Raw genomic sequence first — 25,376 nt, 5'->3', positions numbered from 1 at the left:
TAGGTAAACCCCCGTATATCAAGCTCCTATGTTTCCTTTTATTCTTCAAAACATATTAAATAGGAACTATTTTTTTTTATTTGATTAAACTTTCTGTTTTTACCATACATATTTAAAATTATAAAATTTAATTCTCTATTTACTCAAAGAGGTGATAGGGTCTCAATAGAGATACAGAGATCTGTAATAAGTAGATTAATTACGTATATTCTTATTCCTAAAAGTTATTTTGATACAAAAGATTTAAAAATAAATTTCGTATTAAATTTAAAAAAAATAATAAATTAAAATGAGAAAGTCATGACTTATAATAACGACATTATTTATTATTTCAACTTTTGTGCAATGTTTTCATTTGGAAAGAACGATCGATTTTTAATTTACATTTGAAAATTAAATTTCATATTGTATGAATTTTTGAAATACGAATTCAAAAAAAATTGAAATTTTAAGCGGAGTGATTTTGATTTGTGAATCATTTTGAAGTTCGACACGTGTTCTTGTGAAGAGGTAGTTGGGCCCATGATTAGGAGCCCACAACTTCTTTATAGGTTCCAAAAAGCAAAAAGACTAATTAGCCGGCCCACCTCGATAATCGAGCCCCTTCTCTAATGCCGGTCTTTGCACGTGCCCCCCCCCCCCCCCCCTTTACGTTTCATGTTTCTTCCTAGTACGACGCTTTAATTGCGCCTTAACCAAATCCATTGCAATTTTATATTCATATTTATAGCAAAATTTAATTAAATTTAAATTTAAATTGAAAATTTTCATATTGAAATGTGAAGCGCTCTTAACCATTCATATGGACGTTTTAATTAAAATTTATTTTTATTTTTTGTTTTTATACCTTTAGTTCAATTATCAAATATAAAGGTCATATATTTGCTTGATTTTATTAAACTAACACTTAATATTTTCAAAAATTATACTACTAGATATATTAAGTTCAAACATTCTAAAAAATCAATATCTCAGATAAGTCTTTGACTTAAGATTAAAGACTTGAGTATGTATATTTAATTTATCTTCCTTAATTTGCTCTAGAATTGTCATATCAATGAATATATATTTGTTTTTTTTAAAAAAAAAAAAGGTAAAAGTAGAGGAAAGATATATTCATTTTATTAATTTTTCATGAATCAGAGTCAAAAGATTGATTTAATAATAAAATAAATATAATATTGACCAAGTAAAGTAAAAGTAACCGTCTAATTCACAAGTAACATTTAATTAAAGAAGGATAAAATTGCTTATTCTGTGGGGGTGTATTGGCCCTTTTTCTAACTTTCAAGTTCTATTTTTAAAAAACGAATAGGTTTAATATATTTTCCTTTTGCGTTTGTTTAAAATAAAAAGCCTTTTTTTTTTCTTTTTAGACTTTCTCTCTTTATAAAAAGAAAAATAATTTTAATTTAAAAGCCTATCATTAAAAAAAAATGAAGGGAGTAAATCAATGAGATGTTGTTGCATCATGTGACACAATATGTAGCAATTCCTCTTCTTCTATATAAACTCCGTCTCTATTTACACATTCCTCACACAAACGCTCCCATTTACTCTACACAAAAATGGCAAAGGCTTCTCCTCTTTTGAAAGATGAGCTTGACATAGTGATTCCCACTATTAGAAACCTTGATTTCTTGGAGATGTGGAGACCCTTTTTTGAGCCTTACCATCTTATCATTGTTCAAGATGGTGACCCTTCGAAGGTCATTAAGGTCCCTGAAGGGTTTGATTACGAGCTCTATAATCGTAATGATATAAACAAAATTCTGGGTCCTAAGGCTTCTTGCATCTCGTTCAAGGATTCTGCTTGCCGTTGCTTTGGTTATATGGTCTCTAAGAAGAAATACATTTACACCATTGACGACGATTGCTTTGTAAGTTTACTTATTCTGCTGGGTTTTGATTCGAATTTCATTATCTTGCTAGTCCCTGTTTTTCCCGTCGCATCTGTTTTTATTTCAGAGATAGTGTATTTGTTGTTATTGACAGGTAGCTAAAGACCCAAGTGGCAAAGAAATTAATGCGCTAGAACAACACATTAAGAATCTCTTGTGTCCGTCGACTCCATTTTTCTTCAACACTTTGTATGATCCCTACAGAGATGGCGCGGATTTCGTCCGTGGATACCCATTCAGTCTCCGTGAAGGTGTACCAACGGCAGTTTCACATGGTCTTTGGCTTAACATTCCTGATTATGATGCACCGACCCAGCTTGTCAAGCCTCTTGAAAGAAACACGAGGTCAGATAGCAAACGCGGTCATCCTGTTATAAATATTATTATTAATCTGGACACTAACTTAGCACTGTCTACAGGTATGTTGATGCTGTTATGACGATCCCAAAGGGAACTCTCTTCCCCATGTGTGGTATGAACCTGGCATTTGATCGTGAGTTGATTGGCCCTGCTATGTATTTTGGACTCATGGGCGATGGACAGCCTATTGGACGCTACGATGACATGTGGGCTGGATGGTGCATCAAGGTATAGTATTAAGAGGCAGATCCATTGATTTTATTGTGATACAATTGAATGGATTAGTTACATTTCGTGTTGTTGTATAGGTGATATGTGATCACTTGGGAATGGGAGTGAAGACAGGTCTGCCATACATTTGGCACAGCAAAGCCAGCAACCCATTTGTGAACCTAAAGAAAGAATACAAAGGTATTTACTGGCAAGAGGAGTTGATCCCATTCTTCCAATCGGTTGCCCTTCCAAAGGACTGCAACTCTGTCCAAAAATGCTACCTTCAACTCTCAAAACAAGTAAAAGCAAAACTTGGCAAGGTCGATGATTACTTCAACAAGCTGGCTGATGCCATGATCACATGGATTGAAGCATGGGATGAGCTCAATCCATCGACAACACCTAATGGTACCTCAAAATAGACAAATATCATTGTCGTTTTATTATTTTTTGTTAAAAATTATATTTTGCGGTAAGGTTGTTACTAGTCTTGTTATGCCCGGAGAGTTGAGGGACAATATTTATGTAATTTAATTTAATTGAAAAACCAACCATTACAAACTTTTCTGAGCTGCCGGCTGCTATTAGATTTTAGAAGCATATTCCTTAGCAAGTTGTCTTTTGTTTTTTGTTCCCTCAAACTCAAAATTTCCACAAAGTTTGGCATAGAGCTATAAGTTTGGCCTAAGAAAAATCATCACATTGGGACCGGCCTAAATAAATTGATTAGGCAATCAATTATAACAAACATTGTTAAAACAGTAAAAGGATGTAGACGTTTTGTAATAATAGGAAGATGCATCTTTTTTAAATAATTCAAAAAAATATAGCGCCGCTGCCGGGGATCGAACCCGGGTCACCCGCGTGACAGGCGGGAATACTTACCACTATACTACAACGACCTTGTTGCCAGTAATTTGAGTTTTGATGTAACATCATCCACCATTTCAACTCAAAATAGAGTGAATAACTGAATATAATAGAAGAAATCGATTCTCTGATACTTATAACGTGACAATTAATTATCATACAAATAACTAATCGCACACTGTTTGTGCTCATCCTTAGTTGCCATGCATAACATTATTTTCTGCATACACTCTTCGCAACAAGTCTGAGGCAAAGAGGTTTCCAGGGCTGAACTTTTAAAAGAAATAATGCACTTTTTATAATGAGTGATGTTCATGAAACACTTGAGCATCTATTCCATAAAAAAGGGTGCATATTTAGTACTACACAGATTAACTGAGACTTACAAGTCATGATTATTGTCAATTGTCAAAGAGAAAGAAAAAACATTATTATTGAATGAGACAGCACCATGAGGAAAATAAAAACAAAAAAGGAGCAAACAAGCAGTGAACATCAAGATTCCAAAAACTTACTCCCTGATACTTCCACCTCTGTAAAGCTGCGAAAGGTGTGTGCTTCTTGATTGAGTTGCTGCACACTACAGCAGTTCAACGCCCACCGATTATGAATTTAATCCAGACATTTGCATCTGCAAACATCAAGTGTAATTTAGGGCAAGAAAGGCAACATAACAAGGCATGATTACTTCATGCGATTTTAAAAAAACAAAGATCTTTCTGTAATCACCAGACTGAAACATGTGACAGGGTTGAGCAAAACATGTGATAGAGCAGCACTTTTTCCTACCTGCTCAAGTGATTCTGAGACCGGGAAAAGCATTGCCGTCTTGCTTCACTTGAACGGAAAACCTTTGGTGCTCCACACGCTGAAGTTGTGATGACAACTGGAGCAAATCAATAGTAGGTCCATCTTCACAAGAAAGTTGATTCTTAGAGTTCACCAAATCTGATCCTTGAATGACACGATTGATACCACAAGTGTTGTTAGGAAATATCATCTGGTCCAGTCCACCTTCTGCAGAATTGATCCCAGATGAATTGAATGTATTGGACATTCTACCTGCCGAAGCCTGAGGACCAAGTCCCAGAACATTTTTAGATGCTTGAGTCACATTGTAATTATTGTTTGGTTGAATGAGGGGGCGAGAAGTGGAAAAAACAGTGGAATGATTTGACGATCCCTGTGATTGAGATGACAGAAGAGAGAGAGCATTGCTGGAATTTGATATCCCTGATAGCCCCTGAATGGAAGATGTGTCCAATGCATGCAAGACTTCAGAACCAGTTGAGGTGGTGTGGAACAGAGAAGGGGAAACAAAATCTGATCCTCGCATATCATGCAGAGATGAGTTGGTACTCTCGTTAATTCTGCTTGTTGTTACAGCAGGTAGTCCATCATGGAAAGAATGACACCCTTTCTTGGCATGATATGATGTAAAATGAGATTTTGGTTGTAACTGTCCATTTGTAAAGGGCATGGCAAGTTGAGGGCTATAATCAACACCATCTTCAACTTTTACATTCTTACACCAGTCACTCATCTCATATTTAGGCTGATGCAGATAGCGGCTACTAAGTATGTCTTGGCATGCAAAGGGTGACGTTGCAAAAGAAGTTCCACGAAATCTGGTACCTGTCAAAACCTGGAGTGTGTTATGATACTGTACAGATGAATTTTATTTTATTTTTAAAATGATTTATAACACAATAGGAAACATCAAACACTTGTAGTCCAAAATTCACTTGAAAGAACATGAAACTCTTGAATTCAACATGCCAAATGAGAATGTTATGAAAGGATTATAACTTATGCAAGAAATTAGTTTTAAAAATTAAGCATATAGTTCTTTTGGTATGTTAAAAAGCAAAGCATATCTTAATAAGTAATAGGTTTAATATGCACTAGAATTTAGCTAGTTAACAGATTTGTGGTACCTAAATGTTCATCAATTCATAAACAAGTCGGTCTTCCTTATAATTGCATAATAGATGAAGATGTAACACATATAATAAAATATGATATATGAAATGAAGAAGTGCGTATTACGCGAAAAGAATAGTTGTTAGACTGGCATTGTTGTAAAGCAACAATATTTTTAGGAGATAATTTTGGACTTCTAGAGTCCAATATATCTACAAGATGTTAAAATAAAGTATTGAGATAGACACACACTCATACAAGATTGCACAAGATAAAATATGATCACATCCGACAAAGGTCCAAGAACATGGAGGATAAAATGAAAAAAATCGTAGCTTGACATGGTTTGCTCATATCCTATATAGATCTCCTTATGCACCTATTCAAAGGTGTGACACTATGATGATTAAATGTGTTAATGAGGATGACACACCTAAAATCACATTGAGAAGACCTTCCAGACGACCTACAATCTGAATTTAATATGAGCTTAACTAAATACAAACAGAATGAAGTCAAATGATTCATCTAGTTGGAATTACAGCTTCCTTGTTACACTTACATGAGGTCTAGCGCTTGTCAGGAATATTTCAATCTGGTTAGAGACTTATTCAGTAGTGTATGGTTTTTGATATGTTTGGTATGTTGAAGGAAAACATTGTAAAATAGTAGTAATTTTTTCTAAGAAAAAAAAAATAGAACACCAAAAACTATTTTTCTTGTAAAATATGTTCCATTTAAAGGGAAAAACAACTTCCTTTGATTATGTTTTTCACTGATAGTCCCACTTGAAATAGGTTATAAATTTAGGAGAGTTCTGGATATTGAAAAAAAAGTTTCTTTTGGAAAAATGTCTTCTGGAAAAAGATTCCATCAATACCAAATACAACCTTAGCAAACATTTCAACAAAAAAAAAGACTAGATATCGGAATAAAATGAACCATATAGGGCAGCATGAAACAGGAGATTAATATAGACAACTCCAACTAATTGGAATTGATGAATAGTTGATTGATTAAGAAGTTGTATTCATAGCCTGTGAATAAACATAAATTATGAAGTTTATAACGATAATTCAAAGGTATTAACTATCATAATTTTTCAAATATTATTTGTTGAAAGAAAGTTCTACAAATTATTGCATATACAAAACTGGCATTGTTTTTTCTTAAACCAATTAATGCTAAAAACATCCATATTGAGTATGACATTTGTCATTCTTTAAAACTTTTTAACACTACCTTCTATAAAATACATGATATATAGCAAATTAGCAATGTTGAAATGAGGTAAACTTATAGTATTTGATATATAACAATTTTTTTTTAAACTGTAAACATTATTTGATGTACAACAACCACAACACCTTATTGTTTTGATGGAGAGAAGAACTTATGATTAGCTTTTCAAAATATTTCCAAGACCATGCATCAAACCCCAAGTTTGTCGGAAACGGATGTATGAATCCTCATTATTATAAATGCCCTATTTAGGACCATAAATTTTCAATACTCTGTAGTTAAGATTATCTAACACTAGGAATTTTCTAATAATACTCTAATGGTTCTCTCTCTAATAAGCATTAATCTTCTTTTTGGTATCACCAATAACGATTTTCAACATAAATTATTTTCCATCTTTTGTTATATTTGCAAGGATATGAAGATACTCTAAATCTTTTGAGGTAACTTCTTTTCATGTGATTTTTGAATAAAGTAAAGAAAACTTTAGAATCTTGTGATTTTAAGTTAAAGATATGTCAAATGTATCAACATGCCCTTGTTACTTGTGGTATTAAACATGTCATTTGGGAAGTTGGAATTAAAGAATTGTTAAGAAAAAGAAAAGAGGCGTTCTTTTATAAATGGTTTAAAAAAAAGGGAAGTAGGAAAACCAAATTGAAATGGAGGAAGTATAGGCCTTGACAGTGTGTTCTATTTAGAATTGACAGAAAGCATCAGTAGCCTTGAGAATCAAGTAAACACAAAGCACCACCAAAAGTGGTATCTTTTACTTGGATTGCTTAGCATAAATTAAGTCTTACTTAAGACAAACCACATGGATTGGGGATCATCACTTGCAGTGGATATTCATGTATGAAAAACAGTGAGAGCCTCCTGTTTCTGCATTGCTCTGTATCCTGGCAATCTGGTGTATGTTTATCAGACTATTGAAAGTGGAGTGGCCATGCCAAGCAACCTAAAGTAGGTAACCACAAGGGGGAGAAGCAGAGGTGAACAGGCAGGTGAAAGTTCTGCGGGTACTGCTCCTATGAGCTTAGTATGGAATGTGGACAGGGGACAGAAATTTAAATGAGAGCAATGATACATACAAGATTTTTATAATCCTTGGCTTTTTGATACCTTGTTTTACATGATTGATTCCCTTCAATATAGATAAGAGATTAAGTCTTTCAATCATGGACAGATTTCAGTACACTCTTGGTGCTGTTTTTGGCGATAAAATGTACGAATAAAAAAACAAAATACAAGGATATAGTCTAGAAAATGAGTTGTCATGCATCTAAGTAAGTTTCATATTAGAGAATGAGAACTATAATATGCAAAATTAAGAACTACTTGTACAAAGAAAATGACTGAATCAGCCTGAGTGCATACCAGTATGAGGGGGCTTCCTTCGCCGCTCATTATGACCAGCAAGACGTTTCCTGCAGCTACGTTTGCCATCATCAAACTCAGCCAGTAGATGGAACCTACAAGTAAAGTAGTAACACTGATTAACTTGAGCTGCAATAGCTAAGAATTGCAAATAAAGATGCTATGATCAATCAAATTATTCACAAAGGTTGAAAGAGTATGGTCTAAAAGAGATTCTATATAGTTCATAATGGATCTAAATGAATATATTAGAACTAGTATTGATTGATTGCACTTGCAAAACTTAGAATTCAGATACAATAGTACCTGCTACATTGCTGGCAAAACCGCTGCTCGATGCCATTTACGATAACTTTAGCAGTCTTTGAGTGAACCTCGCACACTTTATGCCTCTTGTGATAGTCCTTACAGGGGCTGAGATCCTTGCCACAACCTTGAACCTGGCAAAATGGTTTGTGGGAGTTCAAACCTCCTGCTCTCATTCTTTTAGCAGGAAGAATTGACTCAGCAGAAGTAGAGCTTGACAAAGTCTTGGCAGATTTGAAAATATTTCCATCTACATGATGATCAGGAAATCTTCCAAGTTTCAAATCAATCAGTGATGAGTCTCTGGAAATTGAATCCACAGCTGAGCTTGATAGTTTAGAACTAGATTTATCTTCCCCAGAAAATGCACCAACTATACTCCCACCACCTCCACCCCAGTGCTTACTACTAGCAAAGCCATCTCTCATTTGGTCAGTAAACATAGGTTTTCTCATCAGATTTGGAGAACCCAACTCATGAAATCCTTGATTATCAGTTGTACACATTCCATAGCTACTTTGGGTCTTCAATTCCCAACCCATAACTCCATTTTTCACTCTCCTCATTCCATCATTAACAGAAACTGATTCCTCTGATACAAAACCCTTCCCCCCTGAAAAATAGCTCCATGACTCCATTTTTTTTTAAACCCTATTAACACCCAAAAATGTACTAGTGTTTTAGTCTTCCTCCATAACACACAACCAGATATAAATTAGCAATTCAAAAACCCAGTCATTTACAAAAGAAAAAAAAAGGGACAACTCATAAGTCCATAATAAGTGTTTGCAATCAAGGAGCACTGAAGAAGAGGAGTAGACAAGTAAAATACTTGCCTCCTTAGTGGAAGCACAGAGATAGTATTAGCAAGAAAAAAGTAGTACAGTTGGGTGAAAGCAAAAAAGAAGTGGTCCAAACTCAAACACTAATACTAAAAAGAAAACAAAATGGAAAGCTGCCAAATTGGGTGGTTTGGGAAAGGAGAAAGTGCTGAGTTTTGTTAAAATTTAGAAATGGAGTCTCTGGTGATGAAGACACAGACACACACACACATATATATATATATATGCATTAATTCAGCGAAAGAGATGGAGACACTGCCACTATATACATTCAATCTCCATTGTTATGTTAAAAAGATAGATAGAATGTAAGCCCCCACTTCCTGCTACTTTCCTTTGCCAGTAGGTAAATTGTTATCCAGACACCTTTTCTTTTTTTCCCTTTTTTTAAATATAAACAAAAATACTCGCCCTAGAATAATCTAATTTAATTTTAATATAAATTTTGAAAAAGAGAAACTCTTATTAATTTTAAACAATAAAAAGTAAAAATAAATAAGCATTGATCGTTTTAATTTATTTATCTACTTTTTATTTAACATAAAATTTAGAAGATATTATTAATCTAAAAATTTTATGATTTGAGATATATTTACCTGAAAAGTTAGAATTGGAAAAGTCAAAAAGAAAAAGATAACTCTCTGCTTTTGTTTATGTAATACTTTTCATCTTACTTAAAAATAAAATAATTTAGTTTTGATTAAAAATTTATATATATAATTTTTTATTTTTTAAATTAAAATTTATATATTTATAAATTACTTTAAAATATTACAAGTTATGATAATTGAAAATATAAAATACTTAAATGATGTATATATAAACTATAAGAAAAATAAATTTATTTAAAATTTAAAATTTAAATTATGTTACATTATTTGAGACAGAGAAAGATATAAACGGATTAAAAATGAAAAGTGAGAAAATTAAATTTAAAATGGAGGGTTTTAAAAAGATATAAAGCAGGGAGCACTATCTAATCTTATTAGAAAAAGTAAATAACACTCCCTTTCATTTCTCATTTTCTTTTTAATCTGTTTCAAAAAAAATGATTTTTTTTATTTTGATAACAATTTTTCAAGTGACATGTTTAAAATTACTAAATTAAAAATTAATTTTATACATTTAACATAACTTTAATTTAAAATTACATAATTAAAAATCTTCTTTATTTTCTTAAATTTAGTGTCAAATCAAATTAGTCTATTCTTTATTTTGTTTGAAAAAAATAATACACTGTTTTCAGTTACAGGATGAGTATATAATACTTATATTATATCAAAAGAAAAGTCAAAAGCTTCGCGTGTTTCACAATTGTATAGATTTTTAATGTTAAACCTTGTGTACTTTTTAATTAAATAATTATTCACACGTTTATTATGAGAGGCCAATTATTATCAAATTAAAGATATGTCTCTGTGTTATATGACATGTTTCATGGTTGATTTTACCATGTTTTTAGAAGAAAAAAAATTAACACATGACTCTTCTTATTACAATAATCTAACTAACTAGAGTATATAAAATTGAAAATAGTACTCCTATTGTTTTTAGGTAATTTATCTTTTATGTAGTTTAATGAGTTATCAACATTGAAGTACATAATTTTTTATTATTTGTACGTTTATTAGTTTTTTTATTTATTTTCTGAAAAAATAATTTTATTAATAAATATCGTGCCCATATATATTTATTTTTAAAATTAAACTTTTTTCATGATTTGAAAATTATTAATAGCATGTTTCTCGAATTAAAATAGTTTAAACTTGATCTCCATCAAATGGTTTGTGAAAACTTCTTGAAGTAAAAAAGAATATGATATATTTGATCTCTTAATGAATATCCCCGTAATAGTTTATGAAATATTTGAGATTTGTTCATATGAGTGAATCATAAGAAAGTTACTATTTTTCTTTTAGTAATACCATTATCATTAAGTAGTTATATATTAACTTTCAAATTATAATTAATAAAAATAATTTTAATAAAATGAACCACTAATTTAATAACAATAATATAAGGTGAGTGAGCAAAAGTGTAGAGAGAGAAATAGTTGGTAAAGTACTAAAATAAGTAGTAAATTTAGAAGTGAGAAAAGTATCCTTCATTAATGGCACCTTAATCATATTCAAACGTACGACTATTCAATGAGAATATATATAATTATTATTATTATAACTATTATTATTATTTATTCATATACTCTTTTCAATTAGTTTTTTTAAAATCTTCTAACCATAATTTGTCAGCAACAAAATAGTAAAAGAATTTTAGAAAATATTGTGGCACTCACAAAAAGGGAAATAAAAAACATTAGAAATTTGCTAAATATACGCTTGACTGTGCTTCAACAAGTACAAGCAGCATAAAAGAAAAAAAAAGCTTGATCATATCATATTCAAGTTTTGGAAGAATAAAAGCAGTAAAAAACTTTTACTTTACATTTTTCATGAACCCTTTTGTGGAAATCTAGGGAAATTATCTTTCCTTTTAATTTAGGGAAACCATTTTCTCGTAACCAAATTATTTTTGGTCTCGTTGGGACATATTGCAGCATCAGATCGATTTGAAATTAAAATTTTATTTGGTCATATAATTTAATTTTTTTAAATTATATTTTGTGAAAATAAATATATATATATAACCCATCTTTTTCTAAAAAAAAATCCACAACTCTTATGCATGATACAACATTAAATCATAAACAAGTGTTAACTTTCTCATTTTCAGTTAATTCAGTTAGTTTATTAGCATGTTCACGTGGTTAGTTAGGATTGCATTCTGTTAGTTGGTGTGTGTGTATGTGTGGAAAGTGTGAGTGGAAGGTTAGAGGTTAGTTACTGCATTTCTGTATATATATATCATTTGTAGCATCTGTAAAGTGTGAGAATAACAAGAACAACATTCCTTCTTCTTCAATTCTGCTTCTTCTTCTTCAATTCTACTTGTTCCTAGAAACATCAATGAAGCTATTTCAAGCTTCTAGATAGAGTTTTTTCAACAAGAAATCAAAATATCCTAAATTAATACCTTAATAAATCACATAATTTCATTTTTCTTTTATAAATGGATATTTATAATTACATACATTCAAATACACGTAATTTTACAAAAACATACTAGTCAATAATATTGATAACAAATTCTCTAGACTATCTTCTTCTTCTCTTTTAAAAAGAATAATTAAAATAAATTCTATTACAAAGTATAAATTTATGGATCAAATTTTATTTTTTTTATTAAAAAAAAATGACAATACAATTTAAAATGTCAAATTCTATTTTTTAAAAAATTAATATTTGAAATCAGGATTCCGAATTACATATCAAATCGCCTCCTAAATAAAAACAAGAGAGTAGGTAGCTAAGATTTTCCTCATATAAGTTTCAAAGCTTTGTGTTGTCGTTTCCTTTTTTCTTATTCATGTTGTCTAAAATATAAGTTTGATTGTACTTCTTATAATTAGAATCCAAAAAAAGATATATAAAAATTTATTCAAGCAAAGCAAAACTATAGGAGTTCGTTATGGACCACTCCATAAATATTAAATGCCAAACACCCTACCAATGCAAGGTGTAGGCCAAACCCATTAAAAATATTTATTGTACGTATAGCTAAATTTAAAAAAAAAAAAAAGACTTTATGTATTTCAACTTCTCTTTAAAATAATATGTATATCAAAACAGAATTAAAATTTAAAGTTTATAATTATATATTTAAAACAATTTTAAATCAATACTTAACATGATAATAACTAATTATTTGTCGATATTTAATGAATATGTTCATACATTATATAGGGTTTGGAAAAAAGATTATCATGAACCCGCATGGTAATAATATGATAGATTTAATTTGTTGTTATATTATTATTATTTTGAAAGTCAACGTTTTTCTTTCTTTTATTACAATAGTTCTTAAAAATATTTCTGAAAATATAGTTAAGCTAAAGACAATAGGTAGTGTTTTATTGTGCTTTTGCAATTTTTAAATATTTAAATTTATATGAAATTGAGTTGACTTTCGTATATTATAATAATCATAATCCTGAGGGAGTAGAGAGGGTTTAGTCGGTCATTTATTTCATTTGGCCCATCCTAAAGTACTGTTGAATTTTAATTAGTTTTTTCCAAAATTTTTAGTACCAAGTAGTATATATTTACTTTTTAGTTATAAACGTCTCGATCAAAATTAGTATACTTTATTATAAATTCGATCGAATCAAGTAATTTTAGTTTAATTTTTTTTTCGTAATAGTCTGTGTAACAATGCTTTTCAATTTTTTCCTTCCTATTTTGGCCGTAACAAAAAAAATTTAATATAAAAAAGATATGTTGATTGTGATATAAAAAAGACAATTTGGCACTTCCAATCAGGGGAAAAGCTAGGTAGGTAGGGCCGATTAGGGGTTCACAAATTCATTCGTTATAAAACTATGATTATATGTTATAGATGTTGAGCTTTTTTCGATTTCTTTTAGAGGTTTAATTCGTTATTTAATTAAAAAAAAATCTGACTCTGTCATTACTTTCGATTCCTATATCTAGTCATTGTGCAGGAACTAGTAAGCCATGTGGTATGTGTCCACCACCATGCTAAATACCAAACTATAGGTCCAAAATACAATTGAGCAGAGACATACATACATCTATTTCATTATCTTTTTGGCTGCATTTGTCAAATTATTTGTTTGTTTTTGTTTTTTCAAACAAAAAATGGTGGACCAGCCGGGTGGAGTTGTTTTAATAATACATGACAGTTGACATGCCAAGTATATCATGTTTCACGCAAAAACATATTTTATTAAGATCCGATGTATTTGATAAATTATCTGACACAATCAAATCTTTTCTAATAGTATCCTTTATAACAATTAAGTTTCTAAAAGTAATCGACTTTCAATATATGTTTATACAACACTTTCTCAATAACAATTTTTCACTATCCTTCCAAAAAAAAAATTCATTTCATTTGTGTGGACAGTAGAGTTGATGTTGGAACCAATTAAATTGGGGTAATTTTTGTACAACAAAAGGATCTAAATAGGAGGGTATAGATTAGTGCAAAAAAAGTAGAGTTGGTACAAATTAATTAAAACTGAAACTTAAGTTATAAAATTCTAAGTCCAATAACGATGGATCATCACATATATATGATATATACTCTACTTGATAATTACTATACTTTGTAGTACATAATAATGGTTACGATGGGGACCATCCTTACACATGATTAAAAGTTTTGGGACCAATGATGAGTGGTTAGGGAGAAATTTGGGTACATATTCAACCAAATAAAAAAAATCTCACTTCCTTCGAAATCGTGGACCAATAATATAGTTTTCCTCCTTGTAATCATTTTTTTTGTACTTTTCTAGATCGTCTATAACAATAATAATATATTCGGTATTATTCTAAAAAAAATTACACAAATTATATGGCACACTTAATTTGATTTAAAATTCCACAAATTATATGGCACAATTAATTTGAATTTTTATCGATTTTGACCATTTAAGGAGAAGCATTCTCTACACTGATAAAAAATCATTAATGTAGAGTGGAACAAGGAGGCAATGTATCATTACCAATGAATTCAATATCAAAAAACTTCAAAGTTGAATCCATTAAATTTAAGAGCAAATCATATTGTATAATCAACTATTCCTTATAATAATAATAATCTCTCTCTATATATATACACTCACTTCGTCCATTTTATGTGAGAATATTTGACCAAATACGGAGTTTAAGAAATAATGAACAATTTAAAATATTTATCAAATTTTCTTTAAAAAAAGTAAATTCACTTTTTTGTCTCCTAATAAATGTATTAGAATTTGAAGTACTATCTTTAAAATTAAGTGAAATTAATAAAGATAAAAAAAAGAAATGAGGACAGATAAAATGAAATGGAGAAAGTATACATACATACATACATATATATATATATATACATATATATATATATATATATATATTATATTTTACTAGCGAATATATTTATTTTGATTGACTAACCGAGTATGTAACTAAATTTAAAACCTGAATCTATGAGCCAAGGAATCTCATCCATGATCCATCACACCAAGCTTCAAAATAGGAAGAAAAAAAACAAACAAATAATATATATATATATATATATATATATATATATATATATATATATATAACGTTTTGTCTATGTGCGGCACCCCAGAAATTTTATTTTAGAGAGTAAAAGTGTAATTATTTATTTCTAAAGTTAGAAATTGAAATCCATGAATAAAAATCAACGACTATTTATTATTCGATCGCTATTTTCAAATGGCATATAGAAAATATGAAAGATGAGAAAAGAAAATCATTTCCTCATGTTATCAAATTCTCTATGATTAGTGTCCGTACTACGTATGAAGAAATATTATACACGACAAATTAAAGGTTGTTTGATTAGTATAATTTGACTTTGACTTGTCATATAAATTCTCTTTTTTTGGTGTTAATTAGTCTCCATATTTATTTCATCTGATATATAAGTCTTTCACCATTAATTTTCATGATAATTATAGCGTTTAAGTAAGACTTATAAGTACTTAAACAATTAATTTATTAAGTTGTTATTCTTAAGTTTGCGCTACAATGTCATTTTTTTCAAATTTCGTTATTTGAAAAGTAAAACTTCTCCGAATTAATTAAAAGTCATTGTTATTAAAGAGTGACTTTATTGTTTTCACAAAAGAATTGCAATCAAATTAATACATTTACAATAATTTTCTAAAAAAGGACTTACAATGATATATATAAAAGTCTAATCAAGCTTGTCTACATATAATCGTATCGTTTATTTCAAATATTATTTTTTAACTGTTATTGTGAAATATTTTATTATATGAAATTGTGAAATAAGAAAATACAACTTTTCATGTACTGGTTTTTTTTTTTTTTTAAAGTAGAGATATTAAAAAGATTGGCCAGCAGAGAACTAGATGGATGAACATTAAAACCCTCCCCCCACTATATAATTTTTCAGGGCCCCTTCTGAATTGCTCAGCCTTCTGCTTTGCTGAGGCTAATCCGTTGAGATTGTTTCATCTTTAATTAAATATTTTGAATTTTAATTATGAATATAAAAATATAATACTAAATTAAACGTTATAATGTATGATTTAAATTTAATCAAAGTTTAATCGAATAAAACAAAATTTATAAAGTCTCTTAAAGTTTGAAGTTTACATACATCCTCACAAAAGTTACAGCCTATCCAATTCCACCTTCTTTCCTCTATTATTAGCTCCATGAATGTGAAGTAGCTTTTGGTGCATTGGTAGGGTATATAATGTATATATTTATTATATATACTGTTATATATTTTTACTTTGCTGACAAAATATGTTATTGAAACTCAATAAGATTGTGACTTGTGACTAGTGACACCTTTTTTGTTTTTTTGTTTTTAATTTTAAAACTTGGACATCACATATACTGTGAATAATGATATCACATGCAATGACACAGCTTCATGTAATAAAGGTCTTCAGACTATTCTTTATCGAGACGAAAAAAACATACTAAGTGAAATTTGAGCCTTTTTGTTGTTTAAAACTTATGATTGATATTGAAATCGAAAAGTGTCGATTGATCAGAAAATTAAAAAATTATAATATTTTTTATTTTAAAATAAATTGATTTTTTTTATTTATATAATTAAAATGTGTATTAAGATTAAAAGGATAAAATTTTTCTAAAAAGCTGAAATAAATTACACTAGTTACTCTCTCCTCTATACCTTATTAGATAAGCACTTTTTGTTTTATACGATTAGTAAGAAATCATTAATAGGTTAATCAACTTTGTTATTTTGCTTTTTTGTTATTTGTATTAATTAGCCTCTTGAAAAGAAAAGAAAATTTAGATCTACAAAAAATAATTAAACTTACATAGTCTGATTAAATGTATGGGCAAAATGGGGGGAAATACTAATTAATTCTATCTTGATTTAGTAACGTACTTCAAATAATATAAGGCATATTTTTACTAAGATATCCATCTTATATGAGACAGAAATGATGTATTTATATTTTCACGAAGAGTAATAATAAAATTTTTGATTTAAATTATGTCCATCTCATATGAGACAAAAATAGTACATATTGCTTTGTAATTCAATTGGTATGAAATATAAGGAGTACTAAATATATTTATAGTTTCATAAAGAGTAATAATAAAAATTGTGATTTAAATTATGTCCATCTCATATGAGACAAAAATAGTACATATTGCTTAGTAATTGAATTGATATGAAATACAAGGAGCACTAAATATATTTATTTTTTCAGAAAGAGTAATAATAAAAATTATGATTTAAATTATGTCCATCTTATGTGAAATAGAAATAGTACATAGTGCTTCGTAATTCAATTGATATGAAATATAAAAGTACTAAATATTTTTATATTTTTAATATATAGGTCAAAACTTAATAATTTCATTGCTTGATCGTGAATGCATGAGGTTGAAACTTGCACAAAATCAATAAGTAAATATCATTACCTAATTAATTAACTCTTTCATTTATTTGTCTTAAAAAGTATAGTCATCAATGAGAATTATGGTGTTTGATGAACCAATTTGAAATATTAATGTAACATCAATGATAATTTATAATGTCTATCTTAAAGATATAGTTAAAAGGAGACTACCTAATTTGACATAGATGCTTCAGAAATAACTAAGCTAATTACCAACGTATAAATGTTATACTTTAATTATATTCTCAACTAACTTTACTTTCAAAAACCAAATACATAACAAACTCATGTTTTATTTCAAAAGAATTAAAACAACTCACTTGTCTACTTTCACTAACATCCATCATTTTCTAATCGGCGTTGTAATTTATTACATACAATTTAAATTTAAGTTATCTGAATTCAATATTCTCCATAAATTGTACAAATATATTACTTCTTTTATCACAAAAATTTCATTTATAAAAAAAATTATGATATAAATTGATATTACTTTGTAGATTTGTCCTTTTAGAGACACTATTGAAAATATAATAAATTTAAAATAAAATTATAAATATAATAATTGACTATCTTGAATTCATCACCTAGAAGTTGTTTGTTATTTATAAGGGACAAAAGTAGAGAATTCAAGTAACTCTCTTCAATACTAAGCAATTTACTTATTTTAGACTATGAATAATAATTTAATGATTTATTTATTTTAAAACGGAGAAATAGATGATGTAGTATTCTTTTTTTAAAAAAATAAAATTGAACTCATTACTTTAAAAGTACAAAAATAAGAGTTTGAGTGGGGTGAGTGTGTGTGGTGTGGACAATTCAAGGAAGGAAGGTCCCACAGTTTTGATAAGTCAAAAGCAAAGAAAAGGTGCAACAGTCCTTTATGGTTGTAGGTTAAAATTGAATCAATATATAGTTAGTATATATTTGAATATAAAGTTTGCTTGCTTGATATCACAAATAATTGATCTACATTTTTACTTTATTAAATAAATTATTTGATTATAATAAATTATATTATTTTAACATAAATATCGAATACAAATAAATATTTTACTTTATTCGAATCTAAGTATGCTATCTTTCCATCTATATTGGATTATAATTCGTTGTTTTATATGAAGCCACGTCTATCCTAACCAATGAAATGGAGTTGATTTGTCCCTTTCTTTTACTTTATGTGAATGTTCCCCCATGTGACCATATAAATGTAATCAACAACCACTTCCCTAAGGTTATGAATATTCTACATTCCTATCATACAGTTTGATTAATTGAGATTCATATTATATTTAATCGGAGAGCATAAATATTTAAGTTTTAGGAGAGGAAATTTTATTATTCACATCATACTCTCGAGTCATTTTATAATTTTTAGTATTCATTAAAAATGTTTGTACTTTTTGTGTTTTAAATTATTTGTGTTAATGTTTTAAGATATTATATCTTTCTTCGTTGAATATTTGCTCTAGTTATGTGTCATCAACCAATAATTAAGGTGTTTGTTATCTTGAAAAAACTATTTATTACTATTATAGATAAAAATGGTAAAATGATAATTTTATCTTAAACTTTGAAAAATTATAGATAATTTGAGACATCTATTTGTAGAGATCTAGGCAGATAATTTGAGATGTATAAAGACCTATTTTGAGTTATGGACACACAGGCCAAAACATGTGTGCCGGGCGTGCGACCCATCAACCTACTAGCAATGGGGTAGATAGCATAGCATGTTGCAATAAAAACTTGATTCGAGGCGTCAGCTAAACGCTACCGTCTGTTCCAAAAACAAAAGCCCCTTAGCACTCCGGGGGGACGGAAGTATTTTTCGTGTAGTGTGATAAAATAATATTTGGTATGCTAATTACACTGCATTTTCATAGACCCCATCTCAATGTTACTTCTTCAATTCTTAGCAAGATTCAAGAAGGGGCTTTGTAGATGGGCCTGAATGTCGGTTCAAAAGAAAGCCCAATATTCACCAAACTAATATGCTAAAGGAAAAATTAGTAAACTAGTCAAAATAAATAACATATTTAGTAAAAATATTCATACTTTATAAATATTAGTAATAATGTCAAAAATGTCATTATTTTTAAAAATTTATGTGTCCCAGTTTTCTTCCTATTTTATCTCTCGTTTTCAATTAATTCTATATATCTTTTTTTTAAAAAAAAATTATTCTCTCTCATATTTATCTTTTCAAATTGTTAATTCTCTCTCCCATTTAATTTTTCTCTTATGGTTATCTTTTCTGATTTCCCTCCAACATTCAAGTTGCAAATATTCTTTTGCCATATATTTTGGTTGTTTTTTTAATCCAAAATTGAATCAACAAGAATCCCTTTGATTAAGGTATCTCTAATCTTTATCCTATTTTCAGATTTTTTTTCTAATTTTATTTTTGTTTAAATCTTAAAAAAATGTTGTTTGTATTTTTCAATTTCCGTTATGATTTATTCTCCAATGGCTGAATCCAAGAGGCTTACTAGAGGTATTCATCTTAATCAACCAATTTCTGGTGATTTTTCATCCTTTAATTTATTTATTACTTAACAAATAGTGTATAATGTATGATCCGCTGCTAAAATGAGGGAAGAAAGAGCGTAAGAACATTTACAAGACTCATTGGTGTGCAAAATCTTCCTCAAATTCAGAACGCAAATGTAAAATCTTTGTCTACTCGTGAGGATCTTGAAAAAGACGACGAAGATCGCGAACAATTTTCTATTAGTTTGTTTTGTATTTATAGTTCTTTTTTAGAATTTGGTATGCTTTATTAATTTGTATTCAAATCACTATGTATACTATCAATATTTGTATTTATTAAAAATTTCATGTTGTATGGTTTATGAATCTTGTATTTGTCCCTAATTTGTATTCATCCAAATGTATGTCAACTAGTTATGTATTTTATTTATAAGAAGAACAACTTTCTATTAATTTATTTGTATTCGAATACAAATACAAATAATAGACATATTAGAATTAATACGACTTAGAAAAGGAAACAAGATTTTGAAAAGAAAAATAAATACATAGTGAAAAATATATACGAATACAAATGTATTTCTTAAATAGCTACATTTTATTTGACATACATATTGAAATGAATACAAACTAATAAAGGTATGTCAACTGAATTTGATATTTTTTTCTAATTTGTATTTATTCTAAATATATTTCAATGTTTTTTTCTAATTTGTATTTATTCTAAATATATTTCAAGTAGTTATGTATTTTATTTAAGAATGAGTACACCAAATATTCAATTATTTCTTTTCAATTTTATATTTCATTCACTTTTTCATCATACTAATTTTTTGTATTTTATATATTATTATACAAAATTCTAAATAAAAACTAGAATAAATAGAAATACAAATAAAATACATATTGAAATGAATACATATAGGATTTTTGAAGAAAAAAATAACTATATAGGGAAAAAATATATAAAAATACAAATATATTTCTTAAATGACTATATAGATAAATTTGGCATACCTATTGGAATGGATACAAACTAATAAAAAACTATAATAAATATAAGAATATATTGTGGAATGAATATAATTTTAAAAAGGTAAAAATTCTGGGAAAAAAAAAAACAAAATTTAAATTTTATTTGAAAATATAACTGATGAGAAAATTAAGGATGCTTGCCTTTTTTTTGAAATATTCCCCCCTTAATTTTTTCCTTTTTGTTATTAAATAATTATATTCATAAATAAAAATAAATAATAAAAACATACATAACAAACTGAAATGACATTTTTACTAAATATTAAAGTTATTGCTAATGAATCTTCTTAAATGCTAAAATATTGACATTTTGAAAAATTATGCTCAGGATAGTGAAACTAAGCTTTATCATTTATTGGGCCTTCAAAATGAGAAACAAGCAAAGCAGGAGTAGCCCAAGTTGGAAATGATAAAACAAAAATGATCGAAATACATATCTTATTTTTATTAGTAACTTTTTATTATAATCTATAAAGATTCCTACAATTTTTTAAAAAGTATACAAAAGATACCCTATTGAATACATCATCATCTTCTCCGAAATACATCCCTATTTTCTCACAGATACATCACTTTCCCCTCTCGGATATATCTAGTAGCTATGTATCCCCAGGCGTCCCTTATGTTTCCGGGATGCTATATTTACGAGGCATTTTTGTAATGTAGGAAAGAATACAGATAAGATATAATTAACTCTTTACACAATGAGATTTATGCAATTTTACATGATAACAAATACCGAAACTTTCAAATCTCGCAAAGAGAAAAGTGTTTTTTTTTCCCTTACTTTCTTTCTCATTCGCAGAGCGAAGAAAACGATTTTTTCCCCAGCCTTTGAAAATGGGTAGTTAACTTACACAATCTTCATTTTGGATTTTTCGGGTTTCAATTACTAACGAAATTCCTGGCTAACAAATTGTCAAAAGTTGTTGTAAATTGTATATGGGTGTTAATTTCCTAAATATAACCCTAATTTATGGTTAGTATAATCAGTATATATTTCGTTCATAATAATTTTTGATACACTATACACTGCGTATATATTTGATATACGGTGAATTTATGCCGATGACAGTGATAAATTATTACGGCTAGATGAGTCATCTTTCAAAAACTTCTTGTTAAAAATGTTAAATAAGGCTATGAAAGATAATTCTGAAAAATGACAATAATTAAGTAGGTATCAGCCGTACATTAAAGGTACCATGAGTAAGGCAATTCACATTGCAAGTCATATTATTAAATGTTTTGAGTCGATGATTAGTGATAGGAATAAAACTCGTATATTCGTCATTCTTTGCGGATATATCCAATTTATGTGAATACACTGAATTTATTGTTGTTTTCGAGTTAGGAACAATGTATATCACAAATGGAACTCAAAATTGTCAAATGTGGTCCTATAACTAGTGACACCAATAGCAAGCTTCATCAGTACTAAAATGAGGGATCCACTCACCTTATTGTAATATCTACATCAAGTCATTTTTCTTTTAAAAAAAGGACACTTATGTTATAAATTAACAAGTTCAATGAATCACAAGTAACGTTACGCACCTATTTTCCATTGCCTCAATTAAATCACATAAATTATTTTTCATTACGAAAATAAATTAATCCCTCGTCTCAAAAGAATGACGTAGTTTAACTTAAAACGGAGTTTAAGAAAAAAAGAAATTTTTTTAATTTTGTAATTCTAAATTAAAGTTTTGTCAAATGTATCAAAATGCCCCTTAATCTTGTGGTCTTAAACATGTCACGTGGAAAGGTAAAGTTAAAGTGTTACAAAAAAAAGGAAAGATATTTTTTTTTAACAAATTAAAAAGAAAATAGAGTAAACAACGATGGAGACAACTCCTATGAGAGGGTGAAAAAAAGAAGAAAATTAGAGAAAAATCAATTCTTCAAAAAATTGACTTGCATCATTTTCCCGTTGAAAACAAAATGATGAATTTGCTGCATTTGACGGCGAATTTATCTGATTTTGAAAATTAGTATTAATGGTGAATAAAGTTCTTGTATGATTATGAAATTTGAAAGCTAAGCTATATATACGGCTGATTATAACCCAAGATTAGCCTAATTAATAAGTATTAGTTTTATATGGACTACTATCAAATTGATTATGATGTTTTATTAAACGGGCTAAACAAATATAGTTAGTGGATATTCTTGTGTCGATGGTTATTGTTGGATCTAAGTTAATTTATGTGAACGTACCACCTTATTTTGATGTCATCATTTAACTATTTTCCATAACATTTAACTAATATTAACACAATTATAACAACCAATTAGGGTGAAAATATATAGGTACTATTAATTTGATAATAGAATGATATTTTTTGTTATGTTGGATTCATGGACTCACGTTTCTACCTAAAAATATGGACTAAGTTCATTCAAATATATCTTAAAAAAATAGGTATTAAAATGTGAAAATTGCAAATTCGAACTTATGAGACTGAACATATTATGATATTAATGAGAAAAATTGTTGTGTCACAATTCACACCTATGAAAATGACATTAGAGAAAATTTATAGACTTGATTATATGCATATAAATTTTGATTTTTTTTAGATATATATTTAAGATCCGTAAATAATTAAATCGTGGGGTTCAAAGCAAAAAAAAATAATTACATATCTATTTATTTTAAATATCCAAGTACAAAGTTGTTTTTAAGTGTATGAAAGGTAAACTTTAAAGTCCACATCAATAAAAAAATTTAATTAAAATAGTAGTAGAATTCATTGTGTTATTCTGATATATATTAGGTCTTGAAATAAAATGTTAATATATTTTTTATTTTTTTATACGAAAAAATTTGTTCATATGTTACGTGGCTTAAATCGACTAACATTTCACATCTTCTAAGGAGGATATTCACATGCAAATCAAGATAGGAAAGGATTTTTATTTAAGGATGTGGCCTACATATATATATAAATATAAATTTGGAACTGCGGTGCATTAATGTATCTCATTGGGGAACAATTTATAAGTGATTCTTTAGCATTTGATTATAGAAAAATCAAGGGATATGCATGCATGAAATATATGAGTTCGGAGCTTAAAGGGTGAAAAATGTTAATAAAAATTTCACATATAATTTTGAAATTTTTGTCAACATTCTTCATTTTTTAGGTTTCGAACTCTGAAAAATATTTAGTGATGATTTATGAGCGAAAAAAAGATATCTAATGTATTTTAAAGTTATTTGAAATAAACTATACATTTTAAGTTGTTTGAGATGGATTATATGTTTTCTATTAATTTAGCAATATATGATCCTCTACATAATTCTCACAATATGTGGTGTTATACATTGTCCCTACATTGGCATAATATATGGAAAAAAATTTACATCATTTAATAAAGTAAAATATATATTAATTAATTAAGATTGAATAAAATAAATAAATTTAAATGCATGCACATCTGATGCGAAAAGATTTTACCAATTAATTAGTTATATTTCCAGGGTTGAGTTAACATTAATTAACCCTCAAAATATAAATTTTGAATTAAATTTTATAAATTTATCTTTAAATATTATTTGATTATGAAATTTGATTCTAAATATTTTTTAACTCCCAAAAAAACTTGGCTTACTACCAAGTATTTTGATTTTTAGGACTTCCACTCACAAATCTTTATTAATAATTTCAACTAAAATACATGTTCAAATAGAACTTTCAAAAAACTTCAAATTTATGGTCAAATATAAGTGAATTCAATACTTCATTCGTTTTAATTTGTTTGTCATTTTTCATTTTTAATCTATTTCAAAAATAATATTTTTTCTTTTTGACAACTTTTCATATTGTGTGTTTGAGACAATCAAATTAAACGATATTATAAAATATTTCACATATCTTTTATTTAAAATTATAAAATTTTAAAAAATATATTTAATCTTTAAACTCTATATCAAATCAAAGCGAGACAGTCGAGTTAAAAGGTTACTCCAATATGATTATGAATAGTCCAAAATGTACGGACTAAAGATCAATAAAAATAGATTTTAAAAACAAAAACAGGAATATATATTAATTATAGAGAGTCGAGAAAATAGATGAACAAAGGTTCCGTAAAAATAGGCTTTTAAAGGTGTAATTGTTGTTCCAAAATTAGTAATAACGTAAACTAGGCAAACTACGAGTAGCTTTGTTAATTGATTTTTAAATTTAGCTAATAGAATAGATTATAATTCATTCGATTTTGAAGGGTTGAGTTGAGGATAAATTAAAATTTGTTTAAATTAATTTATTTTAAATATTTTACGCTGAATCAACT

At 28.2% G+C, this 25,376-nt stretch overlaps 2 protein-coding genes and 1 non-coding gene across 3 annotated transcripts; 1 reads left to right on the top strand and 2 right to left on the bottom strand.

Moving 5' to 3' along the window:
- The first annotated feature begins 1,042 nt into the window (after positions 1-1,042).
- Positions 1,043-3,035, top strand: LOC138347308 (probable UDP-arabinopyranose mutase 2). The gene is made up of 4 exons (XM_069295314.1): positions 1,043-1,880; positions 1,996-2,246; positions 2,321-2,489; positions 2,570-3,035. Exons 1-4 carry the CDS (start codon positions 1,569-1,571, stop codon positions 2,894-2,896), a joined length of 1,059 nt encoding a protein of 352 aa, XP_069151415.1. The 5' UTR covers positions 1,043-1,568; the 3' UTR covers positions 2,897-3,035.
- Positions 3,036-3,304: 269 nt separating this feature from the next.
- TRNAD-GUC (transfer RNA aspartic acid (anticodon GUC)) lies at positions 3,305-3,376 on the bottom strand. The gene has a single exon. It is a non-coding gene; the product is annotated as a tRNA-Asp (tRNA).
- Positions 3,377-3,617: 241 nt separating this feature from the next.
- Positions 3,618-9,448, bottom strand: LOC138347307 (squamosa promoter-binding-like protein 6). Its single transcript, XM_069295313.1, has 4 exons — positions 8,193-9,448; positions 7,887-7,981; positions 4,134-4,979; positions 3,618-3,975 (listed from the first exon to the last, which is right to left on the bottom strand). The coding sequence occupies exons 1-3, from the start codon at positions 8,828-8,830 to the stop codon at positions 4,138-4,140; spliced, it is 1,575 nt and encodes a 524-aa protein (XP_069151414.1). The 5' UTR covers positions 8,831-9,448; the 3' UTR covers positions 3,618-3,975; positions 4,134-4,137.
- Between the last annotated feature and the right edge of the window lie 15,928 nt (positions 9,449-25,376).

This window comes from Solanum lycopersicum, chromosome 3 (genome assembly GCF_036512215.1).
Source record: "Solanum lycopersicum chromosome 3, SLM_r2.1".
NCBI classification, from domain to species: Eukaryota; Viridiplantae; Streptophyta; class Magnoliopsida; order Solanales; family Solanaceae; genus Solanum; species Solanum lycopersicum.
The sequence above is the reverse complement of the archived record's forward strand: the minus strand, read 5'-3'. Positions and strand labels throughout refer to the sequence as shown.